Source organism: Dreissena polymorpha, chromosome 8 (assembly GCF_020536995.1).
Source record: "Dreissena polymorpha isolate Duluth1 chromosome 8, UMN_Dpol_1.0, whole genome shotgun sequence".
Classification (NCBI taxonomy): Eukaryota; Metazoa; Mollusca; class Bivalvia; order Myida; family Dreissenidae; genus Dreissena; species Dreissena polymorpha.
The window spans coordinates 47,489,312-47,505,465 of NC_068362.1; the positions used below are offsets into that span (position 1 = coordinate 47,489,312).

General features: G+C 33.1%; 1 protein-coding gene across 2 annotated transcripts in view; it reads right to left on the reverse strand.

Moving 5' to 3' along the window:
- Window positions 1–2,661: 2,661 nt before the first annotated feature.
- The window catches only part of LOC127841556 (uncharacterized), an 86,662-nt gene continuing 73,169 nt past the window's right edge, over window positions 2,662–16,154 (reverse strand). The window contains exon 23 of one of the 2 annotated variants that reach the window (XR_008031106.1): window positions 2,662–2,760. Coding sequence is in view for 1 of the 2 variants with exons in the window: in XM_052370473.1 (XP_052226433.1) it covers window positions 3,546–3,555 (10 nt within the window). In the remaining variant the exon portion in view is untranslated. Of the gene's footprint in view, window positions 2,761–3,500; window positions 3,556–16,154 lie in introns of those variants that run through there. The other variant, XM_052370473.1, reaches the window with a different exon arrangement.

The window sequence follows — 16,154 nt, forward strand, 5'->3', positions numbered from 1 at the left end:
TGAAAGCTGGCAATGAAATTAGCAATTGACTTCCTTCCAATATATCGTTTTTAATATGAATCCAATGGCTTTGTTCAGAACAAAACCATTCCACAAATTATCAGCAGTAAGAACCGATTTACCACAGGATTCGTTAACCATTCAATGGAGAGACTCAATCGGGAATTGCTAATTAAACTGGCATAATTTCGGACAAGCTTTGCATTATATGATCGTCAGCCAAATTTTCTAATTACATTAGTTCAATTCCTATTCATCCCATATAAGCTGATTACGGTTGCGAACGTCTCTTATTGCAATACATTAAGAATTTCATCAGCACAACGGTTTTAATAAAGCGGCGCGATTGCATCAAAGTCCATTGTACGTAATTTCCCCAAGGTTATCGCACGCATCTTTCAATGAAATGACGCTGTATGCGGAAAACTCATAGTACGAGGACTATGTTTTCGAAAAGAACCCCCACAAGGAGCCATATCCGACCCCCCCTCCCAAAAAAAAAAAGATTATTTTCGGGAAATAAAATAAAATCCAATCCCTCTTCAGCAATTTCCATTTGCTGAATTCACGTGATCGCCAATCATTCAATTACGGCTCGTTGTAAAATTAAACATTCATCAATTTTATGATTTGAAGACATGCAAAACGCTAGTCGTTTAATTACACTGTGGAAATTCCCGGCGACATAAAAATGTAATATGTCAATTGCGTACAAATGTTTCACTTTTGTAAAAATACCAGAAAACAACATGGTTTTGTTTATTAAACGAGCGTATGATTCACAAACTTTACATATCACAAATATAAATAGGAAGCTGGCGATATTTGCTGTTTCGATTTAAATGTATAACGTTTTACATCACTCTCTAAACTTAAGGAAAACACTTATCACTTAATTATGAAATACATGTATACATACGTCACTTATTGGTAAGCCGGAACTTTTAGGTTTTACCATATAACATTGATTTGAAAAACACTAATCTGTTCTTATTACACTCGAACGACGGCAAATATTAAATGTATAATTTTGTTCAAGTATTTCGCCCCTTTTAAACAGTAATTCTAAACAAGAGATGTGTTCGTCAGAAACACAATGCCCCCTATTGCGCCGCTTTAAAATAAAATTTCGGTATATCATTTGTCAGGTATAGCAATTATCTCCCTTTTATATCTTATTACTTCCCTAGGATTGTATTTTTTTTACTTTTGACATTGAAGGATGACCTTGACCTTAAAATTTGTTTTTTATTATATCCTTTTAAAAAATATTACTTCCCTTGTGAAATTTATCTGTACCTGCCAAATGATATAAAATAGAAATTATCTCCCTGTAAAGCTTGTTACTTCCCTTGGATTTTGTTTTTTTACCTTGAAGGATGACCTTGACCTTTCACCATTAAAAATGTGCAGCTTCATGAGATACACATGCATGCCAAATATCAAGTTGCTATCTTCAATATTGCAAAAGTTATGGCCATGTTAAAGTTTTCGGACGGACACACAGACAGACACACAGACAGACAGCCAGACAGCCAGACAGACATACAGACAGACAGACAGACAGACAGACAGACAGACAGACAGACAGACAGACAGACAGACAGACAGACAGACAGACAGACAGACAGACAGACAGACAGACAGACAGACAGACAGACCGACGGACTGACAGTTCAACTACTTTATGCCACCTCGAAACGCTCATCTGAGACCCCATAAAACTTAAACGTTTTGAGCAGGTAGTGTTCACTAGATTTCACAATGAAACTATCCAATCTTTCAGCGGTCATGTTGTTTAAACCGCAACATGTGTTTTTTTTTATCTCAGTCCATATATGATACACAATTTGTTTACATATTCCTAACAAGTTTCATTGAAAATCGAGTTGGACATGTGATTTACAGATCGTTCAAATGCTTTTAATATATGGAGATACTCTAAACTTCACAGCCTAATTGCAGCTATTTTTTGGAATGAACTGGAGTCGCATCTGCCTTGGCGGAAAAATCATAGAACATGTACATGTTCAGAGCAAAATTGATGGCAATACATGTGGTCTCGATGCAGTATACACGCTTGAATTGTAGGTCAGAGTAATAGACATTTTGTTGAGTGGCCTAAAACAATGCCCCAATAAAAGGCAACGGCATGTGTTTATAGGCTGATTATTATACTAGAATCATCGTTGATCATCCCCGATCATTACATTTGGCGGAGTATGCAGCCATGTCGCATTGGCTTATTTCCCTAAACAGGTACCCATTTATACTCTTGGATGGAAAAGCAAGCGTGGGATTATTATTTTTTTGCTCATGAATTCCGTAGTCATAACGGGATTCGAACCAGTGACATTCCGATTCCTAGACCAGCATCCTACCACTAGACCACGGTCCTACCATTCAAATCCATTTGTGAAGTTTCATTTGTAAACATGAAGTAGAAACAGAGATATGGAGCTGTTGCATGGATAAATTGAACAGTGCATTAAGAAGACGCTGACATTTGGACGAGGAACATACCCTCGACAATTCGGAGAAAAGTCATGCAAAAACAGGATTGTATGACCTTTATGAGTCTGATGCATTAAAAGGTATTAACATATCTTAGCAAGTACATGACAAGATGTATTTCCAGCAAAAACCAGTTGTTTTCATCATTTTTTAATATTATCAGAATTGAACAAATGCATAGCATACATTGATAACAAAATACTAAATGGAGAATGAAACATGTTCTCATATTGCAGATTTATGTACCTATAGATAACAATCCAGATACAACTCAACAATAACAAAACAACTGTTTATGAGGTTTTAGAGAATTATTATGCTTTTTCTTCCGAGTCTTCTTGTTCTGAAATTGGTGCAAATGATTTGATTGGTGAGTTCGAAGGGTTTCTCAACCAATCAGGTTCGTGTAGCCCAATTTTTTCCCCAGACTGGTTGCTAGTTCTGACATGTTGAATATTTTTGTTCCAAGGACCAGTAATAAGGGAACTTGAATTAGACCGTATCAATCACAGTTTTCAATGAAATCTGGTCATCATCAATGGATGAGTATGCATCACTGTCAGAACTGAAACAAAGTAATTTTTTTGTTTAGTAACTATTTTAAGTTAATAAAATGTAGCAGACATCACAGTTATTCAGCTTTCTACAAACTGAATTAATATTTAAGTAGGTTATAAAAATATGTAAATATGTAGCAACATATTGAATTGGTTAATAGTTTTAATAAGGGATTTAGTTGTATAAATGTATCATGCAGACAGAGTGATTCTGATATTAATGCACCTTTTGTCACTCGAAAAAGCTTACTTGAAAAGGTAAACGTCAATTTAGTTTTACTACCCATGTAAACTCATATTGATATAAATGCATACTAGTAACTTATTATAGATGAATGCATGATTAATACAACCAGTTATGTTTATAATGTTTCGACTTCTACAAAAATTGTTTCCAAAACCCATCCATGATTATACACTGTGACTTACAAGCTGCTTCCATCACTTTCATCGGAAGATTCAGACTCATTTTCCTTATTTGCCTCTGAAAAAAGGAAAGAAAATAGTGCAAAAAATATAATAAAATTAACACTATACATTAATTTGTGTTTTTTTTTCAAAATTATTGTTTTAACTTTTTGGATAGTGTTTACAAAGTTGGTGAAGTTTTACATTATGCAGTTCTTGTTAGTGTCTCATTAATTTAATGTCATTCAATAGGATTATTAATTGCTTTCGGGAAGTTACTGAGTGTATGCAATATTTATATTTTTAGTAACAGTGAATTTGACCTTTAACTGACATACCCTTATACATTTCCATACTAGGTTTCCATGCAACCTTGATATATCCTAAGTTTAATCGAGATTGGTCGGTGCCAACTAATTTATTATCTAGAAGCCAACTTTGTGATGTTTATTTATTGACCTTGAGGTTTGACACTTATCTGACTAGCCATTCAAGCTAGGTAATGATGTAAACTATCCACTAACACAATTTCAGTGCAATATATCAACCCAAACTACAGTTATTGAGCAGAGAATGTATATACAAATTCAGTCTTAGGCTAGTTGGCCATGAAAGCTAGCTATATTTTAAGTTTCATCAAAGGTCAATGCAAACTTCTGTTATTGACTGGAATCCACCTGTTTGACGCCTACAGTCAACATGCCATGTCCCAATCTAATAAACAGTCAACATGCCATGTCCCAATCTAATAACAAGGATCTTTATCTTTGTTTAAAGCCACATACCTTATTTGGCATAGTAAATTCAAGTATAAATAAGAAACACGGTTTGTCTATGCCAATTAGAATATATATGGTGGTTATTAGGTAGAATCCGTTTTTTTTTGCGCTTTAAAACATAAAAAAAATCGCGTTTATCTAAATGGACATATACGTCTAGCTAGAAATCCTACTTTCGGTTTGAAAAGCGGTACCGTTCGAAAAATATTAAATTACTTGCTAACTAGGCTATAGATTTAATTTTATCTATGCCAATTAGAATATATCTGGTGGTTACAAGGTAGAAGTCCGTCTTTTTTGCGATTTAAAACTTAAAAATAATCGCATTTGTCGAAATGAATGGACGTATACGTCTAGAAATCCTACTTTCGGTTTTAAAAGCCGCACTGTTTGAAAAATAATAAATTACTTGCTAACTAGGCTACAGATTTAATGACAATTTTGCACACTTTCAAATTGCATCTATATGTATTGATTAACATGTATTTCATTTCAAAGTCAGATGCAAGATGTGTGGCTTTAAAACCTAATATAAGTGACCTGTATAAGAATGTATAAATATTTTTAAAAAATTTATCTCATATGATGCTAGCCATAAGATGCCACGTAAAAAACAAAAGACAATCCTTCTAAAATTGAATATGATAGAGGCTTTTAACACATGCCTTTAATATACTAAATATCTTCATAAATTTGTATCAAAGCACTGATAATATTTCAACAGTTAAAATTATGAACCATCAAAATAAAAACAAAACACAGACATGAATTGCAATAAACACAATTCATGCAAACAACTATTTAACCTGATTTTTACCCTTGATCCAATTCTGCTTGCCTTTTCGACCTCGACAGCCCTCTGGTGCCACCTCTCTCAGAGTGACCTTGACCTCTGGAGGGCTCAAATCAATCTCGGAGCTGCACATTAGTTATGATCAAATCATCATCTTCATCATTCACTAGAGTATGAGTATGTGGTGGTATGCTAATGTTCATTGAGATGAGACAAACCCAACGTTTTTCGTGTCAGCACCATGTGTACTGGTAAGTCATTTTCTGAGCTATTTGCAGTGTTAGGCTTTTCTGCTTGGAATGGACTGCCTCGTAGACGTATTATCCTAGGCTCAACAGTCCCTGGTTGGAGAGCCTGCAAGTGGACTAATGATAATAAATCAAATGAATAGAACAAAAGGTTGATCAAGATTGGTAAATGCAAACGGAAAATATAGACAAGAAACAATGTCTTTGATACTATCTCAGATCAGCCAATCCCCCATATAACAAAAGTAATCACCAGGATATTTTACTCCTAAGTGATAAGACGGGCATTATTTGAAATCTATATTAATTTTGCAGGTTTGAATATTGGAAGTTGAAAAATGTGAAGTGGTAAATGTGTGTCATAGAACTGACAGATAGTTTTGATTCCTGCGTGTATAAACCCCTACTTTGCAGCGACATAGATGGGTGAACATAATGCTATCATATTGCTTTTGCAAATGTAGCATTGCATGGAAAAAGAGGAATGGTAAAAAAGGAATGGTGTTAAGATACTGCATCCTAGCTCAAAGGCAAATCACTTTTTTTGTTGTAGAAAATATTTTTTGAAACTCAAATATTGTCACCTAAATTGCATGTATAAAAGTTAATTCTTAACAAACAGCATAACATGATTGCATATTAAAAGATACAAATATTTATACAAAAAGTGCGTTGAATGTCAGTGCTTCATGCCCAAAATAATCTATTTGACTCAAATGTGAGATCTTGACCTTCAAAGTTTGCAAAACAGAAAAAGTTTTATTTATTTATTTAAAAAATCTTATTTTCCCTGTAATTATATATGAATTTACAAAACATTCAATTTGGAACTAATAAATATGCTTTGCACAAGACAATTACACAATAACAATATTAATAAGAATGGCAAAAACTCAATGTGTATCAGAGAGAGTTATTGTTCCTGAACTGAAAATTTCCTCTCAAGGTTTTCCGTCATTATATGCAGTTTCATTTAAATCCCTAAAAAATCTTATGAGATATGATCTGCATAAAGTTACACTTGTATTATTGGGCGCTATACATGACAAACGCAAAGGGCAATAACTTCCTTTACTTCCATAATCAGGTAATAACTCATTCTTTTGACAATAACTTTGGAGTAACAAAAGAAATAGGTATAGTCCATGTACTTATATTTTCTCAAAAAGCCACCTAACATTATATAAAGTTCCAATGAAAATATCTTGCGCCACACAATGCACATATTATACAATAAGCAATGGGCAATATTTAAAATAATACTGCTATGATAATTGTGGTTCTCGTACTTCCTGTCCATGTCCTTCATCAATATACAACGTTGTATTTAAATACCTTCAATGCTAAGGGATTAATATATCATAATAATAATCTGCACACAATAACTGACTAAAGGTAAATAACTGTGTAAACCTTAAGAGTGTAATGATTCCTGTTGTCTCCACTTCAAACAAATCTTTAAAATATTATTTTATGATTTGAAGCATTGTTTTAAAAATCATAAATCATATCCGCAAGCAATCGATTTGTCAGCAAACGTGAGAAACAAATCACCAAAGTAAGGCTATCGGTATTCATAACTTGCACGTTATGCACGTTCGCACCATCTATGATGTATTTCGAGCATCGCTTTATCGCAAATTTGCAACTGTAATGAATAAATTCAAATAGACAAGTCAATCCTTTGTCGAAATTACGATTGCATGTAATAAAATACTTTTCGAATTCATCTTATTGATGCCGAGCGTCAAAACGCATTCAATTTCTTAATTGGTTCTTCATGCTAGTATATATCATTTATGGTTTATAACGATTTAGATCATTACAATAAAATAATAAACGCCAATAAAAATACAAATACTATTTTGTTTTCTTTGTTTATCTCTCATAATTGAAATGTCGTGTATTTTACTGTTCAATCACACACACTTTTAAATTACGATAAGAGGCTTTGTTTTAAGGAAGCCACACTATGCAGTAATCCTCTGACTTCAGATAACGCTCCATGCAAACGTCTTTGGAGATGTGTAAAAAGAACATAAATAATACGGGCAAAAGCCCGCGAAGCGGGCGTTGACCGTTCATACATATGGGAATTTAGACATAAAATTACATAAGAATACCACATATGGATACGTCTCAAAAAAAATTGCCACGCGACATATATTTTCGCGATGCTATTTATGACCTTGAACAAATCAAAAACACTTTGACATATGCTAATTCACATGTAAATACATACCTCAGGAAAAGTTATATCAATGACATCATAATTGTGTAGCGAATCGCACTAAATATTATCGCATTATTGGTTTTTCTTCGCAACCGTTCCAGAATGAAGTCAACACTCAATTATCTCCCCTTAATGCTCTTCTTCAGTGGGTATAAGCCGCAGACTGGTTCACTACATATAGTGACAGTCTTTACCAAACACAATTTAGGTAAACATAACCCGTCTTTAATATATTGCCGAATCTCAGATTTCTGTCGAATTTATTTGCTTTGATCTTTTCGATATCTTATTGTTATTATTATCCTGACAAATCACAAACGCATGTTAAAAAATTATTTGTTTTAAACATTATAGTTGGCATCTCTATTCTTCCAGTATTCTCGCGGTATTTCAATAACGACACCCTACTGTTTATTTGTCAGAATTTGTGACGCATTTTCCATTCGCTCTCAGAAAGAAGTTTTACGTATGATCATGAGCAATATTCTGATAAGTTGTCGTTGTTATCCACCAGAAACACATTTGTTCACAAAATTTAAAGATATTCCGATCTAACTTTTTAGTCTTTTAGCTTTAATTTTTAACGTATTTACACCTCGTCTGCTCGCACTTTACCGATATCCCGAAAGGTTACATATCACTATAATTAGTTTAGGCCTAAAACCACAAAATCCGATACCGTTGGATTTTCGTACCAAAATCTTACGTAAAAAAAATCTGCCAGATTCGAAATCAACAAAAAACAAGACATTTATAAATTGTCTGCATTATTGATCAAATTTTAAGATATTTGTTGGTTTTCCGTTTTTAGAAGCTGTTCTGCCAAGGGAAGAGCTGGGCATCATACAAGCCATTCTATCCAGCAAAACTAACAGTTTTGGTTTACAGAAATCAACAAAGGAGGGATTCTTGAACTATCAAAATTTCCAAGCTATACACACAGTTATTATCTGTGGTGATCTTTATTGGTTCTGTTTGTTTACTTGGATGGAACATGTGTGAACTTTTACAGAACTTTGAAAAGTCTATATATATCTTATCTATAAACAAAAATCAGCTATGGTATAATAAGATCAGATGTGCAAACAATGTCAAAGGGTTGTTAAATTAACAATTTGAAGGCAATTATGCTGAAAAAAGATGAAAGTTCCCATGCAAATTGTGTCTGTATATCGACAAGTGTCTGCCGATAATTGTCAAACTAGTAATACAAAACTTACCACAAGTATGTAAAAGCACTAAGTACCTGTGATCATTTCTTTAAGATAGTGTAATTCTAAACAGTAGCAAACAGCTTGTTTAGTAAATGCATAATGCAATTAATATGGTTTCCGTTCTATTGTGTAATTTACAAATTGGTTGTTACTTGTTAATCCATGATAAATGTTTTATGGCTAGTACAAAACCAGCAATGTTAATTTTGTAAAAGGTAATACAAGAACACCACTTTGTAATTGCATATACGTAAATATTCTTGTAATGTAGGTTGATGACAGTGTTTTAGTTTTACTTATTTTGTAACTATTATTTTATGTGCAAATAAATGAAGTGTTTTGTATCTCCACACAATACCACATACTTTTTTATATATGTACTGTGTTAAGTGTTATTTGAATGTTTAAATAAAAAAATATGGATGATATAACATAATGCATTCTAATATTTGCATTCAAATTGTTACTATAGAGCTAAGTGTATGCAGTTTAGACTGTGATTTTAGAATTGCTACAAAATGGCTAGTTTTTTAGTGGCGACAAAATTTAAACTATTCAACAATAGTTTGCGAAAGAAAATTAGAAACCTGCAAGATACCTGTATTTATTAAATATTTTAATTGCGAAACAAGTATGTTGTTATGCTGTTACACATAATTATACATTGATAATAAATAAGAAGACAATTAGTGGTGTTAACGTTTTCCAACTGTAGAAATCATTCTTCTGATGAAGTCAGTGATATACAGACGAAAGTTCCAGGTATGGCTTTCAATACGTAGTGTGGGTTATTTGACAGTCTAAAACTTATTGGATTAAAAAAAATCCTGTCAAATTTGTCAATCAAAATTGATTTGACACATCACATGATTTTGATTATGATAAATCAGTTTACTGTATGCTAAATGCAACTGCTTTAGCAAGCTGTCAAGTTGAATTGAGACATTTGATGAAACAAACTGTTTCCTGGGTAGGACCAGTACTTAGTGTCTATATGACATATCATGACATCGAAAGTCTACAAGACCTTCTAGGTAGAACGAGTAATGTACTTCGACGTACAATTTTCACCGACCCTTGAGTGTTAGCCAATCAGAAGACACCTTACATCTGTTGCTTTTAGAGATATTTGACTTTGAACATTATTATAATTATTATTATTTATACCAAATTATGCGACGATCGACCGCTTACTCATAGATATTGTGCGTATTTATTAAACATTATTATTATTATTATTTATACCAAATTATGCGACTATCGACCGCTAACTCATAGATATTGTGCGTATTTATTGACCTGGCGTGGCGGAATTAACCTCTGAATTATGCAAGTTATGTTTATCACAAAATACGACCAACGGGGAGGTTATTATACATTATTTATCCCGTAAATTTTTGGTAACTGTTTGATTACCGTTGGGAATTTCCTACACAGTAATGCGCTGGATGGTCGTGATACTCCGCCCCGCATGATCAATAAATACTCACAATATGCTGAATAATTTCAATTTTAAAAAGGTAACAACTGAATTTTCTTCAAATTTGTATATAATATATTTCAATGCATTAACTACTTGAATTTTCTATGTGTTTTTTTTGCCATTCTGATATTTTTATTCATTTTGTCCTCAATTAAAAAAGAGATTTTAAACATTAATTATGAATAAATCTGAAGGAAAAGCAGCTCAAGATACGAGTTTTTTTATTGGCTGTTCAGAAAATTTGTACGTCGAAGTACAAACATGTATGTCGAAGTACAAATTGTACTTTGACATACAAATATATACTTCGAAGTGTATTTTATATGTGTATGTCGACGTACAATTATTGTACTTCGATGTACATTTCTTGTTTTACCTTGTAAGTCTTCTTGCCTTTCAACCCAAATGGTACGCCATAGTATATCTATTGGATTATCATAAGAATGCACCCACTAAAGGGATCAATACAGAGACCTCCCAGTGACTAAGCCAGTTAGCCGACACCCCACCCACTATACCACAGCCACCGAACCAGCTTAAAATTCCTGTGGCTAGAAAAAATATATATAAGATGCTAGATCTTTAAGCTAGGAACATGTAACTTGTTTTAAGATTGATTTGGATGCATTACTTAATTATTGCAACAATTATAATATTTTGAACACAATCATGTCCATATATATATTAAAAATACATGGTTATCAAAAAAACTTAAAAAGCTTTTGCCCGTAAATGTGTTGCTGTAAATGACAGATTGAATTAATATTCATTCGGTGGTCATAAAAAAAACAGATATGTTCAGTCGTGGAATTTGTTGTATACAACCACTCGTGAAATTATTATACGATCTTACACTGAAATAAAGATGTATCCCGCCTGTCCACCACTAACTATGATTCGCACATATTTTTGTCATTTTCATGTATAAACTAATTGAATTATACCGTGCAATAAAATAATAAAACAGATGCTTTCTTCATTAAAGCGGTCAGTAGGATATTTTATATTGGCATGCTGTAATTAATTTGTAAGCATTCTTTAAGTAAAATTCGGGGCTTCTGGCGTTGTGAAATTAGTTTAGTATTACACAAAACACTTAGGATACCAAGGAAAGCATAATGACAATACGTAATACTCTGCCAAACGATCTAGTACGTATTTAACACAGCGCAAGTTCTGTATCATTTCTTTTGTTGTATGCGTCGCATATTTAACTTCCAAACGTTCTTTTTTTAACTGAACTTAACGCACCGAAATATTCTCTCAGCAGTATAAGTTGGATTAGAAATTGACGTCGATGTGTTATGTTCATTCGATTATATCATGAAAGCGTGTGCTTGAAAAACATGAACAATACATGAAAGAGGAAGTAGGTCAATATTAAGTTTCTAACAGATAACACTTAGTAAAGTTGTCATCGCGTATCAGTCAACTATCGTTTAATATGATACTTTGTGATGCAAATTTAAGGTTTTCTTGGTAAACCAACCTCATAACACATCTATACGACTGGTCACTTTCTAGAAGTTTAATTGATACGTTTGAACGTCGTTAACTTTACTAACAGTGTCAATCCCACATTGTTCACACAAACGTAGATAAACTTATCAAGCCAACATTGACAGCATTATATAATACAATAAATCAGCTTAAACTTAAGATCAACATGTAGTTCAAACCCCAAAATCGGTCATCCTACTTTGATGAACAATTCCAAAGCACGTATGTTTCCTGATTAAGCATAAGGTAACCTACGCCTAATGACCGGGCGGTCTATGGTTCAATGCCCACCCAGTTAGCTGAAAGGTATTGTCAAGGAATACCACATAGGTGGTTTCCGAGGCAATGGCTGACATTCAAATAACTATTTGTTTCCGTTTAAGATCTCGGACACTAATAACCTTAATTTAAAAAATTATTTTCAGCATATGTTTGACATCCAGTATTTGTCACATCACTCCACACCAATGTGAGGTCAAAGTAAGTTATTCTGTCAGTTGATCTTTCATCAAAGATTTATTTGCTCTTGTTCAAGTTTTATGTGCTTTCAATGAATCCGTACATTGATAAAGAGCATCATCGGCGATTATCCATAAGAATTACTTATATGCTTTACTGTGTTTTGCGAATTATACGGCCTTAATAAAATACGGGACAGCAGAAATAATAGAGACCTGTATTGTTATGCTTTATTCTGTGTATCTGTTTTGCAAATGGATTAAGAGTTGCAAAACATTAACGATTAAAAATATTACATAGATTCTGTGAAATATGGTATTCGATCAGGATAGATTTATATATACTCGCCTGACTTTATTATTTAATTTCAGACCCGAATGACACAAACCTATTACGTCGACTGAATGTCTACAATTATATTTTGTCAGTCATTATGAGAAAACATAATATATTTTACGTTTTCCTGCTTGCGTGTCTGGTTGTATTGAACAAGATTATGATGTTTAACGAGATGTCGTAAATTTCACAAGCACGCGAAAAGTATGTAGTAATTGATATAAACTGTTTACTATTAATGTTATTTTATCGTCATATTTCCTGTAACAAATACATTTAAAATGGCTTAAATAATTGGTAAGGTACATGTATATACATGCCAGATATAAGTTTGGTTTTAATAAACTATTAGAATACATCACATGAATGTATTGACCATGAGCAGTTATTTACAATAATATAGCAATCAAGAAACACATGCCTTCTGGCAAACGTCATGAAAAAAGTTTAATATAATTCAATGATTATGTTTGGACCACAGTCTCAACAAAGATCAAAGTTTAAGGTAAATAGCGCGTTGTAGTGAATTGTATTATTATCGTTATCGCTATATATCTTTTAGTAGTTAAGTAACTGAGATGGGATCAAATATGAAAAAAAAACACTTACATACACACGCGTCAATGTTGTTTTAAATACAGCGTTACAGAACAGAGCAGAACAGAATAAAACAGAACAGACAGATTATTAAGACTTATACAACTGTACATCGTCATAATACAGAAAATATAATACTAACAAGAAAGCACTTGATAAGATTTTAAAAGCAAACTGTAATCATGGTATCGTACGGAACTTAAATGAGTTAGACCACAGACGAAGGAGCTCTGTCCCTTTTTTCGCATAAGAGATGAAAACATTTTGGTGTGGTGTTTTCTTGAAGTGTTTTTTATATTTGATTGAAGATACTTAGTTTGAAACTTTCAAAGCCGAAGACATACAGTGAATCCTAAGGGAACAGTTTAGATAATGTTATATGCCAAGACTACTCTTGTTTGCTAAAACCAAATCTACTTAATTGTCTGCTGGTATATATGAGACATAAGTACAATAACAAACTAAAATGAGGTACCATTTCTTTGTAAGGAGTTCTTCGTGCAAGGTTCATACACAACACGATGCTCTTCGAGATTTTCATACACTATTAAATAAATAATCAATTAAACACAGTTAACAGTTATTTTGTTTTCATGAATAATTTTAAAGTCTTCCGTTTAAAAATATGTTGTATTGAGTAGATTAAATTGTTCAAGACTGATAATAAACATTTTATTAATACCTAGATGAAGTTTACTAGCATACCATTAAAATTAACTAACGGCAAAACCGCAAATTTGCATTCAATTCCAATTCTGTTATTAACTTGCAACATGATTAAATACTCAGAAATCATTTCTTGCTCCTGTCATAGAGTTGCGAGATATCTTTGCAATTATGCAGAGATTTCTATAAGGTATTTACTACTTATGACGCATTTCTGGATTTTAGTTTAACAGAATGCACTGGATATAAAAACATAGACAAATCAAAAACAAACTACGAATTCAAGAGTAAATAAGCGGTCACAGATGTAAATATCAGATGCACATTCTGTTAAGATGCAAACTTTAAAAAAAAACTCTGTGTGACCACGTGTTTTAGGTATAAAGCACCGTTCTAAACGAGTAAAAAGCTTACCGTTTGGGCTGTAATTAAAGCCAAATTATAGTTTTTCAAGTAATCATGATGCACTGAAGTTTTGTTGAGTTTAATTAAAATTGCTTGTTTATGATAACACATTTAGTGATCCGAAAAAGTATGTGATTATTGTATGGCAAAGATTCAATGATATGTTTTCCACTTGAAGTAAGTAATTAATCGGATTGGACATCTGCGTAATTACAGTGATGGTATCAAGAACGCTTGATAGAAGAGATACGATAGAGGGTTTTATGCATAGATAAGTAATATTTAAAACTATCTGTTTTGTTTTCTCTCTACACACATAATGAAGTTAACTGAAGGAATATCCGAAGACTTTGTTGAAATGAGTTATGATTTATGGTTGTATTAATCAAATAAATCCTCATGTTATTCCATTTGAGCAGGCAATATATCTTTAAGTGGAAGAAAAAATACGGAGACAGAAAAACCGTCCAATGAAGGTGTTTGTATCGTGTCGAACAACCGCTAAGTACGTCTGAATAACGTATTGGCCTGTGTAAGAAACTATGTTATCTCCTATTACAATAACACGAATGTTCAATCGTTATGTTTTAAAACAGATCGCTGTTGATGATGTTAAGTTGCTAATAAAAGGTAGTGTTTACGATATTTGACATCCAGCCTTTCGTCTACAAACATCGATGGATGGATCGAGCCAAAATTAACAGATGCTGCGCATCAATTTCGCCTCACACGTATAGGCGATTGTTAGCGTTTTTCATTTCGATTATTTCATTTCGATTATTGTTTACTTGTCTTAGTAAAATACAACTTACGACGGAAGGTAAGACTAATCATGCTGATGAGAATCATACGTTGACTAGCTTATTTCCTGTTTATGTCAACGACTGCACTCTTAAATGTATTACAATTATGACAATGTTTTGTTTTAAGACTGTTAATTGGTGTTTACAAACGAAATGTTATTAAAATTTAAACAAAACAACGAACATTCGAGCAGAAAGGAAACTAATCTTAGTGTCAGAAGGGATATTTCACTCTGCTGAATTTAAATGATGTTACACAAAAGCCATTCATTTACGCTGTTTTGAAAGAAACGACTCATTCGAATGTTGAACAATTGTTTGTTTACTTGTTGTTAACTTGTGTTATGGGACTATGGCAAGTGAACAATTGTTTAGAGTTGTATTTGAGTCGGTTTAGAAGTGTATATTCAAGACTAAAGCCTTTTGCGATTACATGAAGAAACTAGGGAAATGTTAATGATCGATCACCAAATGATTATGAAAGACGTATTAGTTTGACATCATATTGGAAATATGAATCGCGTTCTGAAAAAAACTGAGAATAATGCATGTGCGTAAAGTGTTCTCCCAGATTAGCCTGAGCAATCCGCACAGGCTAATCAGGGTCGACACTTTCCGCCTGAATTGGATTTTTGTTAAGAAGATACTTCATTTATACGAAAAATGTCATTAAAGTTGAAAGTGCCGTCCCTGATTAGCCTGTGCGGACTGCACAGGCTAATCTGGGACGACACTTTACGCACAAGCATTATTCCCAGTTTTCTCAGAACGCGACATCATATCGGAATAATAATAAAACCGCGTTATGGGAAAACTGGGATTAATGCATGTGCGTAAAGAGTCGTCCCATATGAGCCTTTTATCAGGGACGTCGCCGTCCGCCTACACTTAATTTTCGTATAAAAACGACCTACATTAATGAAAAACTCCATAAAGTTTAGTATCAGATTAGCCTGTGCTGAACACAAAGTCTAATATACTAGGATACAACTTTATGCACGTGCATTAAGTCCAGTTTTCCGAGAAAGAAGCTCATACGAAGAGAGGTCATAGGCACTTGGAGACACAATTAAGTTTCGTTGAATGTTTTTTTGCACATCTACTTCCTTTATTTAATAGATCGAAAATAAAATAACGTATCAACTTTTCAGTTCCTTTC